General features: G+C 37.2%; 1 protein-coding gene across 1 annotated transcript in view; it reads right to left on the bottom strand.

Annotated features, from left to right (window-relative positions):
- The window catches only part of slc36a1 (solute carrier family 36 member 1), a 78123-nt gene extending 53682 nt beyond the window's left edge, over positions 1-24441 (bottom strand). The window contains exons 1-6 of the mRNA XM_084719814.1: positions 24285-24441; positions 12488-12602; positions 12281-12371; positions 10206-10294; positions 4592-4681; positions 2730-2814 (exon numbers count right to left, since the gene is read on the bottom strand). Of these exons, the coding sequence (XP_084575940.1) occupies positions 2730-2814; positions 4592-4681; positions 10206-10294; positions 12281-12371; positions 12488-12602; positions 24285-24321 (507 nt within the window). The 5' untranslated portion in view covers positions 24322-24441. The remainder of the gene's footprint in view (positions 1-2729; positions 2815-4591; positions 4682-10205; positions 10295-12280; positions 12372-12487; positions 12603-24284) is intronic.
- Positions 24442-25715: the final 1274 nt, after the last annotated feature.

The following is a 25715-nucleotide window of genomic DNA, read 5'->3' as shown; positions in this document are numbered from 1 at the left end:
CTGATAATGTGCAGTTGTTCTTATGCAGGATTTCGTAATAACAAACAGTTACTGTGAACTGTTACTAACTATTAATCGATTATTGAATTAATTGCCAACTATTTTGATAATCAATTAATTGGTTTGAGTATGAAGTCAATTCTCTGATTCCAGCTTCTGAAATGTTAATATTTCATAGATATTTGTCATAGTGGAGTAAAGAAACAAAAAAAATATAGTTTTATATTTGTGTATTTTAAAAGCTTCAAAAACGGGCAGATTTTCTGTTTGGCAAGAAAATCTCAGAGGGCGAAACAGCACAATGACAGATAAGTTTACACCAAAATAAACCAAGCTGGGAGTCTCTGATGTGTTTTGGTGTCATTTACAGATGTGCTGCTTCTGTCCTTTGATGTCTGAGTCTGAGCTTGACACACAAACACACACAAACACACAGGGACAGGGACCACATGACGCATTCAGATGCACCTTGTAAACACTGAAATCTTTACTCAAAAAACATGAAACATCTGTTATTACTTTCTTGTTCTCTTACTACATAATACTTAATTATGAGATGTTAAAACATAACAATATCTCATCAATTTCTACATGGGCAGATTTTTAAAATTCCATTAAAAAAATCTTAGCAAATTGCTATTAAACTCAACCATACTCTTGTGCAACAGGTCCCCAACCACCAAGTTTTCATTTTATACTATAGTATAGAATGCTGTGAAGAATAGGGCTGCAACTAATGATTGATTCACAGTAGGGGTGGGCGATATGGCAAAAATATCATATCACGATTTTTTTCTATTATAAAATCACGATTTCGATTTTATCACGATCTTACATGTATTTTTGAGACTAATTAGCAAGTTTCTGGTCAGTGCAACCAAACCTTCCTGCTTCTGTTACCTCTTTCCACCGCTTGCTTGTCTTCTCATACGGAGTGCCTTTATCAAATGCCTGTGTTAACATTGTCTGTTTGGGTCTAGCTGCTGCCTCTGGCTGCGGTGCCTCTGGCTGCGGTGCCGCCGGCGGTCCCCTCACCGTTTGGCTCTCAGCATACTGTTTACGACGTGCGGACCGTCCCTGTGAAAACTTTGCAAATTACCTTTGTTTGCGCTTTGTCATTTGGGGAAAAGCCAAACCAATTCCATATAATGGAAGTGGAGTTTAGCGACCAAATCCTCTGTTTGGCTTTCAGCCATGGCTCTCCATGTGGCTACCGCTACACACACACAAACAAGGAAGTGGGTAAGAAATTGCGTCACTGCCCGTAATTCGCTATGATTGGTCGGTCAGGTTGACGACGTAATACATCTGGTGCATCGGAGCATCAGCATAGAACTGCAATTTATAGAACGTGACCTAGACGATCCATACGATCTCCTCACTTTGGCACATCGTCTACATGTTCTAATCCTTCACGATCTAATATTGTCATATCGCACACCCCTATTTCACAGTCGATTTATCAGGTGATTGTTTTCTGATCAGTGTTTCCCAAAAATGTCTTGTTTTGTCCACAACTGACAGATGTATAGTTAACTGTCGTAGAGGAGTGAAGAACCCAGAAAATCACATTTAAGAAGCCAGAATCAGAGAATTTGGGCTTTTTTCTTTAAATATTATTCAAACCAATTACTTGATTATCAAAATAGTCTGTGTTTAATTAAATAATCACTTTAAAGTTGACTAATTGATTAATTGTTAAAGTTCTAGAAAGAAAGAATGAAAGACAGAAAGAAATCTGATTCTGTTAAATCTGCTGGATGTAAATCCTCTCTCCCTGCTCTTATGGAAACCACTGTTCTCCCTCTACTCTTCCTGACCTCTTCATTATGCCTCCGCCCACCGAAGGTATTGGGCCGGAGGCATACTGTTCTCTGGTTGTCCGGCCGTACGTGAGTCCGTGCGTCCGTCCGTCCATCCGTCCGTCACAGATTTTTGTTTGCGCAATAACTTTTGAACAGGTGGACGGATTTGCACCAAATCTTGTGTGCTAACACTCTATAACAGGTACATGAACTGATTATTGACTTTGATATATTTTTGAATAACTATGTTGGATACTATTAGGTAATAAAGGTAATAGCTCTTCCCTTGCAATCTTTTCTCATTAACTGTATACTGTATCAATAGAGCCATAATTCTCAAACTCCTGGGACACTTGCAAATAGGATTTATAATGAATCAATGGTTTCAATCAGGTGTAGGGAACACAAAAAGTCACAGTTGTATGAAACTGTTGCAGGCGGAGGCATCAGAATTGACGCTTTAGCGTCGACTTCTACCCGTTTTCATTGGTATCTAGAATGTTCTGTGTAAACTTTGAGTGTATGCTGAAGCCTACTCACTCTCTCAGTGGGAACATGTACATACATGGGCAATATTCTTACATAACTATGGGAACTGCCATATCAACTCAAATAACCTTCATGTGATCATTCTAACTGAAGTCCATAATCAGAGCAAACAGACCCGGGGTCACACACTTTGTGCTCAACTTCCACAGTTAGTGGGGCGTGTAAACACCATCGATCTATTCTGATCTTCAGGGCTGTGCGGCTCAAAGGTCAGAAGACACAGTGACTTGGTTGTTATATTGACACAGCAAACAACCTCTCAAAGTGGTTTGACAAGCAGTAGACAACTATTAGACAGCATTTAGACCAGAGAAAACATATTGTATCATATCTAGTGTGTGTGTGTGTGTGTGTGTGTGTGTGTGTGATCATGACCTGCTTGATGTTGTCACTGAGGAAGACAAAGTAGACACAGCAGAAGCCGAGCTGGGTGATGATTAGAAAGAGGTTCACTGTCTGTCTGAGTGAGATAAAAAGAGACAAGAAAGGTCAGACAAAGGGGTAAGAATGATGCTACATTAAATATAGAGTCTGAAATGTCACTATGGACTTGTACAAAAGCTTCATGAGCTCTCATGTGGATGAACAAGATGGCTGTCTGACAGAAAATTCATATTTCTATGCCAAATACCTTTACATTTGGATATTTTCATGCCAAAATGTTTCAGCAGCATGTCATTTCACGAGTCTATATTTTTTCTGAATCATTTTCTTTAAATGTCCAAGAAGTTTCCTGAAATAAGATCTACGTAATTTGGTACCACTGTAATTACAGAGATGTTGAATTGTATGTCTGCCTGTGGGCATGTGCGTGCACAGCTGACTAGATTACAATAGCAATTAAATAAAGTAGATTCAATGGAAGTGTAGCAGTTTTCCCTTGAATAAGCAACAAATTACAGCAAGCACATTTTTCAGAAATATAAGAATCTATAAAATAAGACCTGATATAAGGCTGTCTTAGATTTTGGATTTTGTTGTAATGTGAAATGGTATATGTGTTATCTTTTATTGGTTTTAAAGGCTCCTTTACAGTAAACTGATGAAATATACTGAAGCTGTACAACTGTAACAACTGTACATTAAAAAAACTAACAACAAACAACATTTGTATTTTGGAACATAAAATAATCAACTTAAACTGCAATGCATCATGGGCACATGCAAATGACGGGGCTGTGTCTCATCATCATATCTGCAGCACATGTGAACCTCACAAGTCTGGATCCTACAGCGCCCCACAGTGGTTGAACATTAAACAAGCCTCCCAGACAGTGAAAACTCCCAAATACAGTCCATCAACATCAACTGACACACAAATTTTCATCACTAAAGTTTCAGCCTCATGTAAACTTACAAATAATACCAATACTACCTACTACTACTACTACTACTACTACTACCAATAATAATAATAATAATAATAACAATAATAATAATAATTGGGCTACTTTTTTCCACACAAAAAGAATCAGATCGATCAGCAGAATAGATAATGGCACTGGTATCATTTGTAAGTCCAGCCTTATTTCCACCATGATTACATTTTAAAGTGGGAAAGTCTTTAAAACAGTATTCACCCTCCATCAAAACTCTTTACTGAACTGGAGCATCGGGATACTTTGAAAATCAGATAACTTCAATAAGCATATTCAGGCCTTGAAATTTACTTTTTTTTTTCCTCAGTGTTTCACAACTGTACCAAATTCTACTTTCATCTGTCCCAAACTTAACAACCAATCAATTTATTTTTTATGTTATTCATAACAAATTTAGTTTATTAACTTTCAGTGACTCGCATCACTTTGTTGAGTCACTCTGGTCCACCATGGGAGTTCTGCTAGTTGTTCCATCCACTTCTATAGAAATAAAAATGAAACTGTAGATGTCTGGCCACAGTCAGTTTCATTATTCTATTAGTCATTTGTTGAGTTACTGTTTCTAGTTTATTTCTAAACGTTTCATCAAAAAATAAATCCCTGCAAATTCAAACCTGTTTCTGATTGGGATACAGTGACAGGAATTTATTAATCTCATAGTAACAATTTTCTTTTTAATACCATGACAGTGAGTAAGTGAGTGTATGATGTAGTGCAGAGCCTATTCTAGTTCATTTGAACACATTACTTGTACATTACTCTGTACAGTTCTTTTCATAATGTGTCAGTGATAAAACTGCATGAGACTTGAATGAAAGATGAGAACTGACAAACTCAGAAGGTGAAACACTGTCTTACTTTCCCCACTGCGAGTGTCTCCTCAGCCATGAAACGTTCTCCATCCCATACTGCATCGCCTCGCCATAGGTCAGAAACGGTCTATTCACCCTGGAAAGGAAACAGAGACACATTTTTGAATTGTCATGAGAACACACATCTCATTCTATGTTACTATTTAGATAATATTCTCATTTTTGATGTCTACTCATTCACAGAGGAAGTTGTGGAAGTTTTTCCATGCTTCACAGTCACACAGTAACAGACATTCACACACATTGAGGACAATCTAGTAAAACCACAAAAAGCCCAAAATAAAAATGAAAGTTGTAGGAAGACCCTTTGCAGTGAAGTAATATCAGATACAATCAACTGCCAATACACTACATAAATGCCTCTTTACAGCCGCCAATGGTAACAGATGTAGACAAGTTGGGGAGTAAAAAGTAAAGGGCCGTCGTTACCAAAAATGATAACTACCTCTAACAGTAACACTCTTAGGAAAGTTTCCATTCATAATTTCTTATGAGTTGACATTAATTTAATGCCATTCTCATGAGGAAATAAGTAATGCTGTGTTCCACTCTCACCAGAATTTCCCAGTTTCCAGTTGGAAATTTCAACTGGAACATTCCAAGTCCGATTTTTGACTCAGACAATAGGAAGAACCTCACCAACTTCAACTTCACAAACAAAGATGGCTGCTCCGCCCATCATTACTAGTAAAGGCTGCTGTAATATACCGTTTTTTAGCGCTTCTGTCTTTCGTGTCTCATTAAGTCAGTCACACACACAGTACAACCCCACTCCTATCTGTGGACATGTTGGACATGTTACTACTAGGAATGCAACTAACTCATTATTTTCCCTGTTGATTAACCTGTCGATTATTTTCTCAATTAATTGCGTAGTTTGTTCTGTAAAATATCAGAGAATAGTGAAGAATGTCCCAAAGCCCAATATGTCTTCTTTTGTCCACAACCCAAAAATAATTCAGTTTACATTCACAGAAAAGTCAAGAAAAAAGAAAAGAAAAAAAAAAGAAGAAAAGATTCAAATCGATTAATTGATATCAAAATAACTGGTGATTAATTTAATTGAAAAGTAATCGATTGATCGTTGCAGCTCTAGTTGCTAAGGTGTTTGTAAGCAGAAAATACCTTCTAATGCATCACACACAATAAATAATAGTTTTCTTGGAGGCATCAGTATTTCGTTTTTGACTTGTTGTAGGGGAACACGGTCAACTTGGGTGTCACTCCCACCTCAGACTTCCTCTGTCTGCAGTAAATCTAATGCACCTGAAGGACCAAACAAACTTCAGCTCCAGAGATTATTTGGCAGTATGTCTCAGGTTTTGTAACTGTTATTTGCAACCTAACACCATATTGTTAATATTAAATAAGTATGCTATATCCTGTAAATTTGGATGGATCTGATTGGCTGTCAGTCAGATTAAATAGTTCAGTAAATATAGTTAACAATAATATAAAAAAAATGATTTCTGAAATGCTAATTTATTTTGCTCATTGAAAGTCTGCTGACTATTTATTGTTTTCAGTTTTTTCTACATTTATACTGTACTTGTCAAAGGTTTGGACACATTCACACTCATTCAATGTTTTTTCTTTATTTTAGTTATTTTTTACATTGTATAGTAACACTGGAGACATCAAGTGTGCAAAAGTTGTTTTGCTCTTTGACATTTTAAATTCATCAAAGTAGCCATATTTTGCAGTGATGGCAGCTTTCTGAATTATTTCTTACAAAACTAAACAAAAAACACTGAATAAGAATGTTTGAATTAAATACATTTTTGATTTTATATTATATATTCACAACATATTTGTAAGTTCAGCAGATGAAACTTGTGGCTGCTTCATGTCTATGAGGGAACAAGAGGAAGTGATAACTCCAGTTCAGCAATAAAGAACCGTCAGAAGTGGGAAGAACAGCAGGTTTCCCATCAGCATGTTCTCCCTGTACATTTCACATTGATGTGTGACTTTTTTAGCAGAGGCTATTTCTGAGTCCTGTTGTAAGAAGCTCTTCATTCATGTTCTCTATCTGCTTAATCCTCTTTAGCGTGGCAGGGCGGAGCTACTGTACATCCCTGCATGACCAGGGCAAAGGGCGGGAGACACCGTGAACAGGTGGGTTTACTGTGAGAGGCAGAAACAACTTGCAACACACACAATTTAAAGTGCACATGAGGTGTCAATCACCTGAGCTGTCACACCATACCAGCTGTAAAACAGATACTGGATCATTTTAGAGGTTATTGGCCTCATTTGTTCAGTTATATAATCTGATGGTTTAAAATTGGACTGTTGACAACGTTTACTGCAGCACAAGAGCCAGCGTCTGATTGGTGGAGCTGATCACAGGTCACGGTTACATTATGTCTGGTTTGTGGAGCTAATGAAAGCCTCAGTGTGTCCATATGCCGTTGATTACACAGTAGGAATGGGTGGAGAGAGGCACTTAAATAGAGTGTAATCTGTCAGCCAGTGACAACAAACAAGTCGCTGTTGGCACAGCGGATGGCTAAGTAAACAAATGACAACGAAAGCTGAGGTTTTACAGCACATACAGCGTCAGATGATTTGGCAGGAACAAGCCACAGCGGACCTGCTGTGAGGGAATTGATGAGAAATTATCTGCAGGCTGTTTTGGAAACAAGCTATTGCAGCAGAAGAAAAAGTAATTTAAAACCCCAGGAAAAGGACAAGGTCAAATTTAGTAAAAAGTATTCAACATGTAACAAAAACACTTCAAACAAGCAAAGATTCCTCCCCCCACAGACAGAAGAGGAGAGAACTTTTTTTCATTTCTCTCTAACGTTTATACAGTGGTAACTTCCCCTTTCATATCTCTGCTTGTATTGCAGACAGATGTTTTGTCAACAGTCAGTGTATTAGCTACAGCAGATGGCTGATGGCAATAAACTGCTGTGGACAGGATCAGCAACAAAGGTATTTTGGCCACTTAAAGTCCACCTAAAAAACATATCACTTAAAGTCTACATTATATTAAGAATATTTTGACTACTGTACTTTGTTGTTGTTATGGTTTAGGTTTCTCGTAGTCACTTCCTGTTTTATTCTGGTGTGTCTTCCCTTGTGTGTCTTTGTTTTTACTTCCTGTCTTTGTCTGTTTTCCCACTCTTTTTTGATCACTGATTATTTTCACCTGTCCTTCACTGCCCTCACCTGTGTCTTGTTATCCTCCCACTCCCTAGTGTATTTAACCCTGTGTCTTTTTCTCCTTAGTTGCTCGTTCATACTTGTCTTTTGTCAGTGTTTCTTGTTGTACTTTGGTTGCATGTGTTTTTTCTCCTGGATGGATTTGTTTGGTGTTTTTCTTCCCTGGACTTTGATTCTTGCATCCTGGAATTTTAGTTGCTTTTATTTACCTGCCTCCTCAGTAAGTTTTCTGTGGTTTTTTTTCCTTGCCTGGTTTGAAATTTGCTGCCTTACATTGATGTAAGCTTTTGTATCTTTTTGTTACTCATTAAATTTCACGGAACTGCTCTGCTCTGTCTCCGTTGTCTGCATTTGGGTCCAAACCTGAAAAACCTTGAGCATAACAGTTGTCAGACAACCTTTTCTGATGGGAAATCACTGTTCAAACATGGGAGTTGCTGGTCTACCACTGCCTCAATCTGATAGTTTGTTTTTGTGTGACTTCTGTGTTTTACAGGGATAGTTCAGATTAGCTTATTTGGCATTTCCCCATCAGAAAAGGTTGTACCACAGAAAGGTTAAGAGGTGAATATATTGTGAATGTAGTGTTGGACCTTTCTGAAGAGGCTGATATACCTTTTGTTGCTGACCCTGTCCACAGAACTTCATTACTTAGCTTCTGTGCTGGTGCCCCTCCAAACTATGGGTGTGCCAATTATTGTAGCTAAAACTCTGTTTGTAAGAACCTCAAACAATCCCACATCCAAACTATCCCTTTCATCAATTGTCGGTTGTCAACATTGGATTTACAGGATTTGTGCTTCAATGTAATGACCGATTTGTCAGGTAATTAATTGACTCTTAGTCTTGTCTACTGTTTTCTTTTAATTGTAAATAGACCGCACTTGTAGAGTGTTATCAGCACAAATGTATATGTAAAACAATTTTTAAAATTGGTCCAGTATTGAGTTATGCTGCAGTCATCAGATGAGAAACAGACTAAGATGTAGAGCTCAACAATAAGGGTTAGAGTTAGGCAGGTAAATCTGGCAACTTGCTTGCCTGACCTGGCAAGTTGTAAAAAATAAGTAACTATTTTGATAAGTAATTCATTAGTTTTTCATGCAAGATGACCAAAAATGCTGTTTTCAGCTGCTCAAATATGGAAATGTCCCACTTGTCTATCTTGGGGCGTTACACTGACAACACAGGACATTTAGTGACAATAACTTAGACATGTAAAAACTGGGATGAATATTTTTCACTATTTTCTACATGTTATAGACGTTGCAGCCCTAGATTAAACACGATAATCAAATTTAGTCTTTGTTATTTGTTAACAATTTGTACAGGGGCAACTAAAAATAGACTTTGAGCAATTTCTGACCTGCTTGTCCAACTGGCCCAAGTGAAAAGAAACATGAACTCCAAACCCTGGAATTTAATTGTTATGAGCAACTGTGCAATGTCAAAAGTACGTCCACTAAAAGTGCTTCTTTTGCCACTGACAGGCTCAGATTATTTTACTCCCTGACAACATTTTCAAAAGGATCCCTACAGAGACTGACCTTTTTGTTTCAGAGGATGGTAATCATTGTAAAACATTTCATTTAAACGTGACAGAAACAAAAATTAACTGATCAGAACTGTCTTGGTTCCTCTTTCCACTGCTCCCACAATCACCAGCATGGGTTCTATGAGAATCAGGAGGGAGAAACGGCGTGTAGAACCAGAGTATTTTCACATCTAACAAGGTGAATTAAGGTTTTATTTTGACCAAACAACCAGAGATGGTGATCCGTTAAACAGTGGAAAGAACCAAAATGGTTTTATTTTGTTTTTCATTGTCTTTTACAATGACAAAAGTATTGTTTCTGTAAAGAGACTCTGGTGGGTAAATTAATAATAAATTGTGTGTTTCTGGTTAGACAAAAAGAATCTTATTCTCTAAGAAAAAGGTCTGTTTCTGGAGGGATCCTTCTCATAATGTTGTCAAACACTTGTTGTCAAACAGTCTGAGTCTGGTGGTGGTAAAAACAAGAACTTTTAGTGGACATACTTTAACAGTTTGCATTTAGCCAGAAGGGTTTCATTGCAGCCTGTTTTGTGGCTGCCGGCTGCAGCTGTCCTGCTCAGTACTGGACAAGTGTCAAAAACTGTTGTCCCAATTTGTAATTTAGACACAAAAACAGGGTCCAGGCTGAAAAACACTTCAGTTTCCCTTTTTAAAAGGCAAAACGTCTTGGCTGCACTGCATAGTGGCCTATTAAGCCCTGTATGCATGATGAGTACTTGAAGTTTTTGCTATTTGCTTTGTGAGGAGGAGCCGACATCAAAACCTGGTGCATGTTGTCTGTAACTCAATTTTACCTGCTGGGAGTTAACATGTCAGTAATCCAGTGGAGATAGTGGTATTTAAGTGTTCAGAATTTCCAGGTGTTTTTACTTACTTTCCACTGAGGTGGTGGGAACATTTCACCAGCAGCCTCATACAGTGGACAGCTATGATACCCATAACCAGCAGGCTGATTGGTCCAAGCTGCACCAAGAAACAGAGAGGGACAGAAGAAAAGTCAGGTGATTCATTTATTTAATCTCTGCATCACTGATTTCAGCACAAAATTAGAAATTAATATTTAGTGATACATTTCATGATGTTACAAAGTTACGGTGAAGACAAACATCCTGTTAAACATGAGGATGTCCTATGAGTTGAATTAAGGACAGTCTAGTGTAACTGAAGACACATGTCCAAATCTGTTGCTATTTGGAGCTGCAACTATCAGTCAATTAATCCATTAGTTGATCAAAAGAAAATGAATCAACAACTACTTTGATAAATAACTAATCTTTTAAGTAGTTAAGTTAATTCTGGGTCCTCAAATGTCAAAATTTTAAAGGTTATATAGATGAGATTCTGAACATTAATATAGCAACAAAAAATGCTACTCCCTCTGTTTGTGTTAGAATCTGAGCCTCTGTTCTTTGTTTTGGTAGCCAGGCCAGCCGTTTGTGGATGTTCATGCATGTGAGTCTCCTCATGGGGAACTGTTGGCTCTCTTTGCTTTTATAAAGACACTAAGACAGCAGTCTTTCACACAGTATTGTAAAAGCAGGATCACAGACTGCAGTTTGAAGCTGAAATCATTCACATTCAACAAAAAACAAATTTTAGCTATTTAAAGCATATTTTACTTCATGTTTTTAGGTAGGGAGCATTAACAAGACAACTAGCAAGCTCATAATTATGTTACATGGATATAAATCACTCTCAGGCAAAAACAGCATGTACAGATAGAATAGTTGCACATCTCAGTGGGTGAACTAAGGATTTCTTTCAACCTGGCATTATTCAAGTCTCGTAAAGTCATTTGCACACAGTCACACCACACATGACACGTCACACCCACTTCAGACAGTGTGCATGTGAACGTGGCTCCAAGCTAAAGATCTACAGTGAAGATTCAGGCTAAAAACATGGTGTAAACAACATTTTTTTAGTCAGCTCGGCATGTTGGGGCTTTGGGAGACTTGTATTACACCAGACAAGCAGTATGGAGGCATTTTATATTTTTATTCTGTTGCTTTCTTACATTTGAAAACTGGTCACCATTCACTTCCATTGTTTGAGAGATTCTGCAACACTTACCTATGTTGATTGATAATAATAAATAACATACTTATATATATCTCATTTATGTACATAAATTTCTGTAATTATTACACACTGGTCCTTTAAGTTTGTTTTAAGATAATCTGCACGCTAACATTACTGTTTTTGTAAATGGAATCTGGTTGCTTTGAGGAAGTTGTTTTTGGTTATTAGGGGAGAGGTGTGGCTGACATCTTGTGACACATTTAGCATTTCTTGGTCTGACATTATGACAATATAGACCAAACAATTAAATGATTAAGAGTTATAATTGGTAAATTAATGTATGACAAAAAAACACACTAACACACTGACAGTGGAAACTTAATCATGAAGGTTAACATGATGGCTTTTGTTGTTTCAGTTTAGAGGACCGTGAGAATAATACTTATATTGTCATGGAGCACATCCAGTATATCTCACTAGTTTGACCACAGTCTTTCACTTTGATGCAACATGTAAATGAATTCACACGCTCTGACCACAGCTCTCTACATGACTCTGTGAACAAGGCTCATAGCTCAGGGGAGTTCTGCCGCTAGAACATCAGAAATACCAGGGAAAATTCGAATCAAGAAGGGAAAAACCACCTCTGATAATTAAGATAATTCATCTTCCACATTTAGTTATGAACATGGTTAACTGCCCCTAATGGTCTCCTTGCTCATGACTGCATTTTCAGACAGCCACAGTATACTTTACACGCTGACAAAAGAGGATCTGTTACAAACTTCTCATCAACTTCAGCACCAGCATGACCACATCTGTGCTCTGTCATGAATATCTGACAGGAACAGGAACAGAATCTAATTTCCAGTCTCCAGAGCTGTCATGTGACCTGGTGTGATGAGTTAATAAAATCTGAGTACTCACCACCAGGCCTGCGTTCTTGACAGCCAGGGGCAGACCCAGCAGCCCTGTACCGATGTTCCCTTTCAACAGGTGGATGAGAGTCTGACAAAAACTGGAGGAGGAAAAAACAACTAAGTACAATAGAACCAGGCCAACTACAATTTAATTACATTTTCAAAAGAAAATTACTGTTACTGTTGGGTGCATTTAATATTTTATAGCACTTACGAGGTTCCCGTCCGTTCTCCAATCCTCTCATAGTTTCGTTGGGGTCTGGAAGGTCCAGGAGGAGACGGACAAAGTGCATCCATTTCTGATGGATTTTGGTCAGAGAACAAAGAACCTGAAGCAAAGTAGAAGAGAGGAAAAAAGTGAGAATAAATTAGGACAAAACCCTGTGTTGCACTGCTCTGATATTATGTGAGGACTTCATGATGGCAATCAGTTATAAAATCACCACTGCATTTCATTAAATCATTTCATAGGGAAAAAACACACATTTTTTGACTCCCTAGGGCTCTGCACAGTATCACAAGACAGATTTTTTTTGTTTTTATTTTAATTTCATCAAGTAAAACAACAACCAATATGTTCACAACAGCTGCTCAATTATTTGCAATATTATCAAAATCCCAGTATGGTCAAATGCAATATCCAAATCACAGAACCAGAAGCAAATCGAGGAAAAGTGTGAGAAAACAGCATTATAAAGAAGTAGTGTAGTGCTGTGTAGATGCCCTGACCTAAAGAAAAATGTTTGTTTGGTACAGATCCCAACAAATATCACATCGTCACATCACAAAAACATCACATCACACAGACACCCAGTAAAAATAAAAAACTGTAAGGCAAAAATGACCATCCCAACTAATCACATCACTAACATAATTTCAGTCAACGTAACCGCAATATGACTTTTTTAACATATGGTGCAGCGCTAGTTCAGAACCTTTTTCCACAATGAAAACAAGACCAAAACTAAATGAAAAGTAACTGATTAAAGTAAAAAAAACATGAAAAAATGTATCATCAACAACAACTGGATCTACATATAAAAACTTAGAATAATGTGAAAAACAGATGGATGTACAAATGAACTAATATCAGTTTTAATGTAAGGTATTATTTAGTGAGCTGCAGGCGTCTAACAGTTTCCTCTGCTGCCCAAAACAAACTCTTCTTTAGATGTTGATTTAGACCCTTGAACTGTTGCGCAAATCAGCAGCATTCTGCATTACAGTAACATCTCACATACAAAGCAAGAGCAGGATACCCAGGAGGCAATGAGGCAACACAAAGCCAAAACAATGAGGACAAACAGAAGCAAGAAACAATCTAAAACTGAAGTCGACACTAAAACGTAGTAAAAATATGATGGAACAGGAGGAAAAGCAAACATACAAGTAGGAATAAATAGAAATAAAAACATGGCGATAAGAATAAATAAAGGAAAGGCTTAAGAATGCAGGAACAATGTTACATGATGTTGTTTAGTCAATGTAAATAAAGATGGAATAGATAAGATGATATCATGTAATGTAAACACAATAAAAGGAATAAAAGAAGAAAAAGAATAAAAAAAGATTAAAATGGTTTAAACAATGACATAACACAAAAGCAAGTCTATAAAAATGGGTTTTAAGAAGTGATTTAAAAGATGTCACTGATTGTGAACCCTGATCTCCTCGGGCAGGTCGTTCCAAAAGCGAGGTCACCTTTAAATTCAATCCTCAACTTTGGAGCAGCCGAGGGGACCCCGCCCGAGAATCAAAGGCTGTGTACTGGCTCTTACAGGGTTAACATTTCAGCAATGTAGCTTGGGGGCCAGACTCAGACGGGCTTTAAAAGTCATCAGTAAAATCATAAAATCAATTCTAAAACACAGAGGGAGTCAATGGAGGGAAGCCAGGACTGGAGTGATGTGATGTCATTTGTTAAAACCAGGAGGTGTGAGAGTGATAAAAACCATCAGATGATAAAAAGTTTAATCTTAGTGTCAAACTATAGTGTTTTTTCCCTTCCTTACTGGTATACAGGGTATATATGAAGTGCACAAATATTTGTTGTGGGATGTGTTGTGTTTATCATATCTCCATTATTAAATTCCTTGTCATGCTGACTCTATCACACACAAAAAGACTGAGGTGTTTAGAAGAAGTTTTCAGAGAAGTGGATCAGACAACTGAAAACAAAATGTTTTTTCTCTTGTGATTTTTCAGAAACGCCGCACCACCTGTACACCACCTGTAACCATGGTAACTGTAAACATCAAAGATGGCATGACTTCACCTACTTCAACGGTGCATGAAGACAGGAAATAAGTCTGAGGTCACAAATTACACAAACACTTGTAGTGTAAGAACAAACAGCTTGAAACAGCTTCACCACAGTCTGCATTAAACTGCCTCACAATGCTTACAACACAAAATGAAAATTTACTGACAAAAATGAGAATACCTAACTAAAACAGAATGATAACATGACTAAAATGTGACAAAACCTGTGTGTAGGACTTTGAGAGCATAAAAAATATCATTTCATGTCTTCCAGTCATGTTAGTTCAGTCAGAATCAGTTTTTTTTCCTCTTCAGTTTGGTATTTGCTGTGCACCACGTGAACTGCACATAAAAAAGAAATCTCATGACTCACAGTGATCCAAACTGACAATGAGATTCTTGCAAATTTCACTCTGTAAAGCAGCTGACTGTAATAAACATGGAAACAATATTTGGTTTGGCTATTTGGCATTTTGAAATGAACAAAAAAAATCTGTCTTCGACTGCAAAGCAGACAAGAAGCCGTGCAGCTACACCCAGCTACTGATACCTGCTTGTTTAATGATCTGCAACACTGCACAGCTCCTGTGGAATTTACTTTGGCCTCTCATGAGTCTTTACACCCTTTTAAATGTAGAGAGGAACTTTTAGGGCATCTTTCTGTGTAGGAGGGATGAAGAGCATAGTATTCATTGTTGCATCAGCAGGCAGAATGTCCACTCACAGTGTGAAAACTATTACTGAAGTGAAACTGAGGCCCATATTTAAGAGTACGTCCACATTAATATGTTTTCATTTTAAAGTAAAAAAGATCTCAATCCACACGGGTAGATTAGCAGAAATAGGGGTACAACTAACAATTAATCTGCAAGTTATTTTCATGATTAATCAATTAATTGTTTAGTCTATAAAATGTCAAAAATAGAAAAAATGCTTATTACAATTTTCCAGAGCTCAAAGTAATGTCTTCAGATAATTTCTTTTCTCTAACCAACAGTCCTGAGCCCACAGACTCTAAATAAATAAAAAAAATTAACAAAGAAAAGCAGCAAATTCTCACATTTAACAAGCTGGAACCATTTTTACTTGAAAAATAGCTGAAACAACTGACCAATTTTCAAAAATGCTGGCAAATAATTTTCTTACAATCAATTAATTGTTGCAGTTGTCTTCAAAAATGATCTCAATCCACATGTGGAGTGTAAACAGGAAGCAGATTGTCAACTCTGCAACTGAAAATACTACTGTGTAGGCAGTAGTAGCATTATTAAATTCTGAATTTAATGGCACAACTGATAGCACAGACAACAAGGTCAGAAATGCCTGGAACTTGTTATTAATCGCTGGTAGTCAAGGCTGTTTGTTTTCTTCCAGAAGAGTGTCACGTCAGGGTTTTCCCCAGCAAAGTTGTTTTGATGGGGCTTGGCAGGGGCCAGAGACAGGCTGATGGCAGGATACAGTTTCGGTGATAACAGAATCACAGCCGGAATTGTGGAAAAAAAGAATTTTTAAAAAGCCAGTGCTAAAAGATGACTGGAGACAAGTATTACTACATAATGTGTTTTGACTGTTAATTCTCATTCCCATGAAGTCTAAGTCATGAACACAGCAAAATAATGACAAAATAAGAAACCACAGGCAGAGGACTGCAGGGTCTCTGCAGGAACAGACAACACCACACACTGACAGTGTGTCATAAGTGATGATTGACAGGGATTATGTTTATATGAGTCTATACAGAGTTTAATGAAAATATTACATACTGTGCCCTTATGTCATTTACTTCTAGCGGCACACACAATTACAACAAACAGAATAATGAAACAATAAGGCTCTCGCTTTCTCAACTGGCCACTTGACTTTGTTAGACAAACAGCTCCACCAAACTAAACAATGTTGAATGCTGCTCAGTTACTGACATTTCCAAACTAACAAGGCAGATCAGACCAACCACAAGAAAACTTACATGCACACAACATACCTTATCAGTGAATGTATTTTTAATTGGTTAAATTCTTAATGGTGATTAATAGATTATTAATTAATGAGTGTATCCCAAATCCAAATTGCAGGACCTAAAACTAATTGATAAAGTCAAAATGTGTCACAGCATACCATTAGTCCATGCTAATCTGGATTAATCTACAGCGCGCGTGTGGTTCTTGCAATACAATCATACAATCATATTTTTCCCCTTTTTCTTTATTTTAAAAGCAGATTTGCACTTAATTAACATTTGTATATTTATTACAGGAATATAAAGTAATAGAACAGACAGCTGCTTTGTTGTCTACTGAATTTTACTGACTAAAAAATACAGTGTGGCTGTTTCAGATGCTTTTCAAATGACTGTACAAATCAAATTAGCTAGAAGCAGACAGGTTACTGTGAGGCAAAGTATCATGAGAATAAAAAAAAAAAAAAAAATTTAATTACCATATGTTTCATGTATGAAAAGATTCTAATGGACAATGTAAGTGGACTACATGATTACTGCAAGTGAATAATTTAAACAGCATTTGTAGAGAAAAGATTCTGTCCCAAACTTTCTGATGCATATAAATGGTTGATTACTGATTCATGGTAGTCAAGGTAGTGAGAATACTGCGGGTTTAGAACTCACAATAGTTGTCGAGCTGTCCTCACAAGATTTCTGGCTTTCCTAGTACTCAATTAGTTTCTTCTACTTGAGGTGGTGAAGTTATTAGCCCTTTTTGTTAGTGTTGTCCGAAGCTGTCCATGTCCTTTTGGGAGTATAATCCAGCACTAAAACTCATAGCCCTGTGCCCCAGCCCTAACCTTTCAGCTGGACAACCAGTAGGCAGAAAAAACTCCTTGAAGCCCCACCCTGACAAATATTGACAATAGGGCTGGCTACCTGTGCTTGAAACCTCTAAGGAAGTGGTTCACAGACAGCGAATCAGGGCACACTGGTGTGCCATGAAGCAAGTCTAGGAGCCCCTTGGAATTTTGTGACAACCAAACATTATTAGTGCAATATACAACTTTACAAAAAGTTATGAATACATTTTTAATTTACTGTATCATATGTAGGTTTGTATGCTCTCATTTCGCAATAAAGAGGGACATTTTATACCCTTTAAAAACCTTCCATTAAAGAGAAGACGGTGGGAATTGTTTGACACCTTTTTTCTGCCATACACACTCTGAGGGCTCTGATTGGTTACTACTCATTGCCTCCGTTGGTTATGCTGGTAGAGGCTACTTTGCACAGGTATGTATACAAGTGTAACATGCCTCATCAGATGTTTGTTACACAGAACCATCGGGGAAGCCATCCATAGAAACTGTTTGAAAAAGGGTGGGCACTTTCAAAAAACATTTAGCAGGTGATTGGATGAACCATCGGTCATGTCTAACAAGGACTAACTTCAACCAAACAGATCGACTCACCAAACCAAAACTGAAGCTGGCTGGAAGAAGAGCAAAAACATCATTTCCATGGATAAAAGCATTCAGCATAATTCTTTGCTCTTCTCTCAGTGAAGAAATCCTCTCCAGTTCTGATAGAACTGATGCTATCACAGTATCTACGCTAACATCTTAAGAAGCCGCCTTTGTTTGTTGGAGACGAGTCGTTTCCATGGATGCTTCACTGTCTCCACACCTGAAACCACAGCAGTAGCTGCCAGTATTCCCGCTGAGGACACTGATTGGCTCACACCACCTCTGATGCGGACACAAATGGATAACTTGGAGACTGGTAAGATGGATTCTCGTGTGATCTTGCAATCTTGTGATTCAAGCTGCTGTGCAAGGTAAGTACAGGAGAGCCATGGGCAGAAAAAAGTTTAAAAACCACTGCTTTAAATCGACCAAAACAACACAGTACCAAGACATGTCAAACTCTCCAGTCAAATTATTTGATTCGTTTTGTACCAAGATCACTATTTGTATGGTTTTGCTCTTAGCCAATCACTGCAAGTGTTGTTCGACTTAATGCAACATGTGATTGGCCACCTACTGCGGCAGCTACAACCCAATCAATCTGTGGCATGGAGTCAAGCATAGCGTATATGAAAGAGTGGGCAGTTCAGTGTGCTGAGATGTCACCTAACGTTCTTGAGTTTGGCTGCACTACACGCCTGTGTTGTCTGACAAAAATAAATGCTAGATAAACAGGGATTTCCTGGATGTTTGTAAGATAAAGGTGTCAAAGGCTGGGAAACACATGGGGCACACACAGTGTAGTGTGAAACAATAATGTTTTGACAGACAAAAGTGTTCATAGGGGATACCAAAATGAAACAAAGAGTTAAAACACACAAATGACACCGTAAATTCCAGCACAGCGATCGACATAAAGACACTCAGTTGCAGACTGTGCAATCTTTCTGTGCATATTTATTCTCCTGGCTCTAGTTTTTGACAAAAGACAAAATTGATGAGGGAAAAGACCTTTTCAAAGTGATCACTTGACAGTTCAGTCCCTCCAGGAAGGAAGCAACAATAACCGCAAATTCAAAAAATGCCTGTGAATTGACTTTGCAATTTTGTCCAAACTCTGCACAATTTTTCTGCATATTTGACCAATCATTGTAGCTTTCTGCGACTTCCACCAGTCACAGCAGTCCCCCGCACAAATGTCATACATGTACATCTCAATGAACCGACTCAGTGTTTTGTTTTATTATTCACTATTTTTTTGCATTTATATATATATATTAGGGCTGGGTATTGTTAAGAACCTCACGATTCGATTCAATTTCGATTCTTTAGGTTTCGATTCGATTCGATTTCAATTTGATTCGATATTGATTTAAATTCTTCAATATCAATTCAGTAAGAAGTAGAAATACACAAATAATTAAGAGTACCTGTTGGCAATTTTTAAATATTTATTTTCATGCCCATAACACATGTGGTACGTTACTTCACATCTTTGGGCAATAAAACATCTGAACATAAAACATTAGCAGCACCATAATAGCTCACTTGTGCATGTGTAATACAGCTTGGCGGTACTTTGCAGACAAAGGCTTTGTCGAGTTGCATCTGTTTTGAATCCAGAGGTTTAGCCACGGGTTGTTGCAGAGCATCCGTATGGTGTCGGGTTAAGTGATTCCGCAAGTTCGTTGTGTTACTGTTGTACTTTAATTCTGCCTGGCACAACTTACACGCCACCCTACTTTTGTCTATTTCTTGTGTTCTGGATTTACACGAGAATCCAAAATGAGTCCAAACGTCTGATCTTAAAGACTTGCTTGCCTTCGTCGCCATATTGTTGTTGTTTGGTAGTGTGCAGCCTCCGTCCTTAAAATGCGAATCACACGAAGATGTTGCGCACAGCGCCCTCAATGGCCAGGAGGTGAATCGATTCAGAGGGTTTGCTTAATCAGTATTGAATTAGGGGGTGGATAATTACGATGCATCGATTTTTCGATATTTTTACTCACCCCTAACATATATATATATATAAATATATATATATAAATATATAAATATATATATATTTATTTATTTATTTTGTAATGGGTTCTGAAAAGAGCACATTTGTAGTTGTTATTAACATTTATCAACGCTCTGTGCATTTTTATTTCAGAATTTTGTGCTAATTTTTAAGTGTGAGCTCCAAAAAGTTTTTGCTTCTTCATGGAATACCCCCAGGCACTTATTCATTTACAAATAAAGCCAATTTTTATCATTTTTGTAATTCTGAGCCTTTTTAGTGAAGTTAGTTAGAACACTCAGAGCAAGCTGTTGTTTTGTTCTCCCCAGAGAACAAACAATTTTTTTTTTTAACAACAGTCTTTTTATTGGTATTTCAAAAGATAATACAGTAATACAGATATATAATTCGGTAGACATAGTATAACCCCCCATCCCATGTTCCTGCTCCAACAGAGCCCCATCTCTATAACAGTAATACTGTACCATTCAATACTCAGTGTTGATTTCATAAACATAAATAGCACAGAAAGAATAACTAAAAAAAGAGAAAAAAAAAAAGCAGAGAATCCATTTAAACAACACAAAATCCATATAAAGTCAGAAATAAAAATAAAAATGAAATTAAAATTATAATTAAATAAGTTATTTGGGGTGTAACAATTCACTCACGCATCCGATGCATCATGTAAGATACGAGTGCATCAGTTCAGACAGCCTGTATCGGTAAAAAGCTGAACACGAATTGGAAACAAATCGATGCAACACTAGCGTATCGATACATCTCATTAGGATGCACATACGTTTCATTTTGGGATCAGTGAGCTGCCACTGTTAACTTTCCTCCGTCTTCTCTCTCCTCCTGTCTCTGCCTACACCGCTCTTGCTGGACGCCTGCTGCCGCGATCACAAAAACAAGTGCTCCCTCCTCCCTCTCCTGTGTCTCCTCCTCATTTACTTAAAACAGACGGCACTAAAAACAGTGACAGAAGTGACATTGTACCACGTCGCACCACCAAACTTTCATAACGTGCAAGTGTAGAGTAAGTTTGTGTTTTATAAGAAAGATGAGAAACACTGCTGTAGATCATTTATGTAAAACATGTCTGACAGCAGAGAACAGAGACATGAGTCTGACCCACAGAGACGTCATGTCACTGTGAGAACAGGTAACACTTCACTGTTCCTCCACACTGATCAAAACCACAACACTCTTCATATGAAACAGAGCAGCACATCATCTTACTGCAGAAATACTGATATTTTAAACAGTTTTAAAGATTAACATTTATCTCATTTACACAAGAGACTCATAACAAGATGTTAACACCACTGTAATGTCTCCTTCTTTCTGTGTCTACTGATACTACATTTAGTAAAACTATCAGGATTTTTTTTGCAACTAAAAGTACTCTACAAATGTAGCATTAATTGAATCAAAATGTAAAGACTGACACACTGCAATGTCTTGTATTGCATCGTATCATATTGTATCGTGACAGAGCTGAATCGTATCGAAACAAATCATTGGCCATTTAAAGATTTATAAGACATATGGTATCATTGAACATGTATCGAGATACTTACTAAATCGGTCTCAGTCAGTGAGATACACACCCCTATAAGTTATAACACATGTAATATGGGGTTAGCAGTGCAAAGCTCCTAAGCCAGTGGCATCCATTTTTTCTATATAGATTAAAAAATATTTCCATATAGTATAAACCACCCTCTTGTTCAATAGTGAATCTTCTCCAACACCAAATGATGTATAAGATCTTTCATCCACATTTTAAATGTTGGGGGGAACTTCTCTTTCCATTTAAGGAGTACAAGTCTTCTAGCTAAAAGAGATGCAATAGCTATCATATTTTTGCCTGCCGATTAAGAGGTACATCTTGTGGGGTTGCTTCAAAAATTGCAGTAGTAGCAGAGGGTTCAATAGGTACTTCCAAAACATCTGAAGGGGTCTTAAATATTGACTGCCAGAAAGAAAGGGTGACTGGTGCTTGTCTGCATCTGTCACATACAGGATCAACACTCGGCGTGATCTTGGCTAGCTTCACTTTAGAACAGTGAAGGCCATGTAAAACCTTGAATTGGATAATTGTATGTCGTAAACAAATTGAAGAGGAATGTATTCTGTCTAGAGCAGTCTTCCAGACCTCATCAGAAAACTCTGTCCTCAGATCTTCTTCCCACTGATTTCTTAACAATGTCAAGGGTTCTATGTGTTTATGTGAATTAAGTAATGAGTAAACTGTTCCAATAGACCCTTTGGACCGTGGGTTAAGTCTCAAAATGGAGTCTAGAAGAGAGTTGGGTGGTTGCGATGGGAAGTAAGTGGATGATGCTGATATAAAGCTACAAAGTTATAAAAATCTAAAAAAAAAAATGAGAACAGCGAATATTAAACTTAAGCATTAACTGATCAAAGGATATAAAGGCATTATCAATAAGTAGATCTCCTAATGTAACAACCCTTCTTTTAACCCACATATCAAAAGCGCCCTCAATAGTTGATGGTGTGAATAAGTGATTTCACATTATTGGAGCATACATTGATAAGTCATTGAGTGAAAAGAATCGCCTGAACTGTCTCCAGATTTTAAAAGAGTGTTTCACAATCGGGTTTGAAGTGTACTTGGATATAGGATCAGAAAGGGGGAGTTTTGGGCAGAGCAGGGCGTATAAGGAGGTGGGACAACAGGATAAATTCTCCAATTGTAACCATTTGGGGGCGGTGCCATTGGATGGGGATTCTTTCCAATACAGAATAGTCCTTATGTTGGCAGCCAAGTAATAAAACTGAAAATTAGAGAGTGATAGTCCACCATGTTGGCGATGTCGTTGTAACAAGCCTTTCCGTATCCGTGGGTTTTTCTTAGTCCAGATGAAATCTAGTTATCAATTTGTCAATGGACAAAGAAAAAAGATTTCCATAAAAGTACAGGGACACATTGAAATACATAAGAATTTGGGCAGCAGATTCATTTTAATTGTATGAATTCTTCCTCCTAATGATAAGGGCAATAAACTCCAACTTTCCAAGTCTTGTTTCAGACAAGCCAGTAGAGGGAGGAAATTAACTTTAAAAAGGTCTTTTAGGTCATGTGTGATCCAGATTCCTAAGTATTAAAATTTTTGTGTATTTACTTTAAGTGGAAGTGTTTGGAACTGTTTGTTAACTGATTAACAAAATTAGTACCAAAATAAGTTCTTACAATCAAAGCTATGTCAAAGTTATAATATCCCCCAGAACAAATGTTTTTTAGCAAATTATACAAAAAAAAAAAACTTTTTCACTGGCAATTTTCTCTTGGTCCCACAATTTCATTGCAAAAACTGTCTAAAAGCATTGCGAGATCCATCACAACTTTTTAGATAAGCTACCATGAAATCAGCTGTTTTAGGCCACAACAATCTCCAAAAAGGCCTGTAAAGAGGGACTGACAGTTACTAGCATGTGGGTCTGTCTGCTGATTAAAAAAAAAAAAAAAAAAAAAAGAACTACAATAAAAAAAAAATAGTTGTGTCTTTTTTGTTCAGTGTTGTAGGTCTCATACTGTTTGGTGTTGACTTGTAATCAATGGTTCACATGCTATTTATTTTTTTTATTATTATTATTTTCTATTCAAATATTTATAGAAAATAAAATAATTACACAATCACAATCAAAATAAGTGAGCTACATGAGACCAATTTAGTATAATTCTTTAATTATAACTGTCACAAAGTCAGCATGAAGGTGCTGTAAAATAAAAAAAAATAAAAGCCTTTGCATTTTTGTCACAATTTTTAACAACAGTTAGATAGGCATGTAAAACACTAATAAAGAATTCAATTTGCAGTGGTGTTATTTTAAGGGTTCTGGTATTGGTGCTGGTCTCTTCATTTTTTAAACAATACACAGCCTTGATATTCATGCTTTTCAAGTACTGGGGTTCAATTTAGGTCAATTAGTCTTTTAATGAACCATGCATACAATGTACACATACCATTTCCAAAAAAAAAAATGAATGAATGAGAATAAAAATTAGAAATCTTTTACTTATTTTACTTGATGGAGTCAATAAATAATAGATGCTGTACCTTTATCACAACATGTTGAATATTTAATTTGTTGTTGTGACCCCCTGCTAAACAAAACACCAGCAGCCACAACAAAAAAATTATGATTCAATGTCTACCTGCTTAATGGGATTACATATAATCCCACTGTGCCTATGTGTACTGTACGGTATGTGATAAACCCAGACTACAATCCTTGTTTTCTTCAGTTTGTGATCCAAGAAGTGAATTTAACGTATTGAGAAAAACTGTAGAGTTGATTTTCATACCTTCACCTCGGATGTCTACATCACTGGAGGCCATCATGTTGGGTCAGGTGGTTTAGTGGACGGCTGGGCGTCGTCTCGTCCCAGCCTCACAGATCCTAATGCTGGGAGATGAAGGAGTCCAGCATTGATAAACACCCACTGCAAAACAGAGGAAGTAAGATTCAGCCATAGCAGGGGAACGTGATCATTAACCCCACAGTAAAAGGAAGTTACAGAGACAGATCATGTTGACTTTTTGAATTCAAAATACGAGATAAGATATTCCTTCATTAACAGGGTAATTAACAGTGTTACAGCAGCCAAACAGATAGCAAAAATATAAAGAAGCATCAATAAAAATCTAAATATAAAAATCTAAACGGGAGGAAATACAAAAATATGAACAATTTAAACAAAAGAATATAAAAATAAAAAGGAACATTATAAAGAGGTCATATATATACATAAACAGGAACAGTATATACAATACAAGAGGACTCAGCAGTTGAATTTACACCTTTGCACAGAGGGATTATTCATATTGTACTTGATGATCATAGACCTGTTTATTACATTAAGAATTCACCTGAGTAAAATATACTGACATTGCACACTGAATAATAATACACCTGATTTATGTACTGAATATTGCACAACTAAGATAAAACTAGATAAATTGGTGATCCTCCAGGAGCTGCAAATGTGTGTGTTTTTTCCCTTTGGTGAGGGGGGAGGGGAGGGGCAAGATAACCGCCTAAGTAATGATGATTGGCTAAGGTAGAGTAAGATTTCATGTTAAGCCAACCAGAGACATCAGGTGGGCGGGTGTTTACACACAAACCCAGCACATAGCAGCACGCACACACAAACTATCAGAGATAGTGAGTCCGGAGTCGCAGGGAAAGACGGCGTTTTCGAGGTGGAAATACAGGCACTACTTTGATCTCATCAAGGTAAAAGGTAAAAATGTACATGTTGAGTGTACATTATGTCCCAGAGCAAAGAGTTTGTCCACGTCCGGTGTAAGCAACTCCAATTTAATGAAGCACCTCTCGACGGCACACGCTTCTACTAAACTAGTGGCCAAAAACACTGTTGACACCGGTAATGATGATAGCAGGCCAGGTGCTGTTAATGTGAGCTCCGCTAACAAAGAAGGACACAGAGCCACGCCGTCCAAGCAGCAAAAGCTGGATTAAAAAAAAAAAAAGTAACGCAATAGTTACTTTCCCTGGAAACTAGTTACTTTTATAGTGGAGTAACTCAGTTACTAACTCAGTTACTTTTTAGGAGAAGTAACTAGTAACTATAACTAATTACTTTTTCAAAGTAACATGCCCAACACTGTCTGATCATCATCAACATCAAATACAGAATAGTCATTTTGTGATTACAAGGCAAACATTGCTCCATTTAATAAGAAGCGATGTTCAAAAGAGAAGATAAAGTCTA

This window comes from Lutjanus erythropterus, chromosome 5 (genome assembly GCF_056507025.1).
Source record: "Lutjanus erythropterus isolate fLutEry1 chromosome 5, fLutEry1.hap2, whole genome shotgun sequence".
Taxonomy (NCBI): Eukaryota; Metazoa; Chordata; class Actinopteri; order Lutjaniformes; family Lutjanidae; genus Lutjanus; species Lutjanus erythropterus.
Note: the sequence above shows the minus strand (reverse complement) of the source record. Positions and strands in the feature narration are given on the sequence as shown.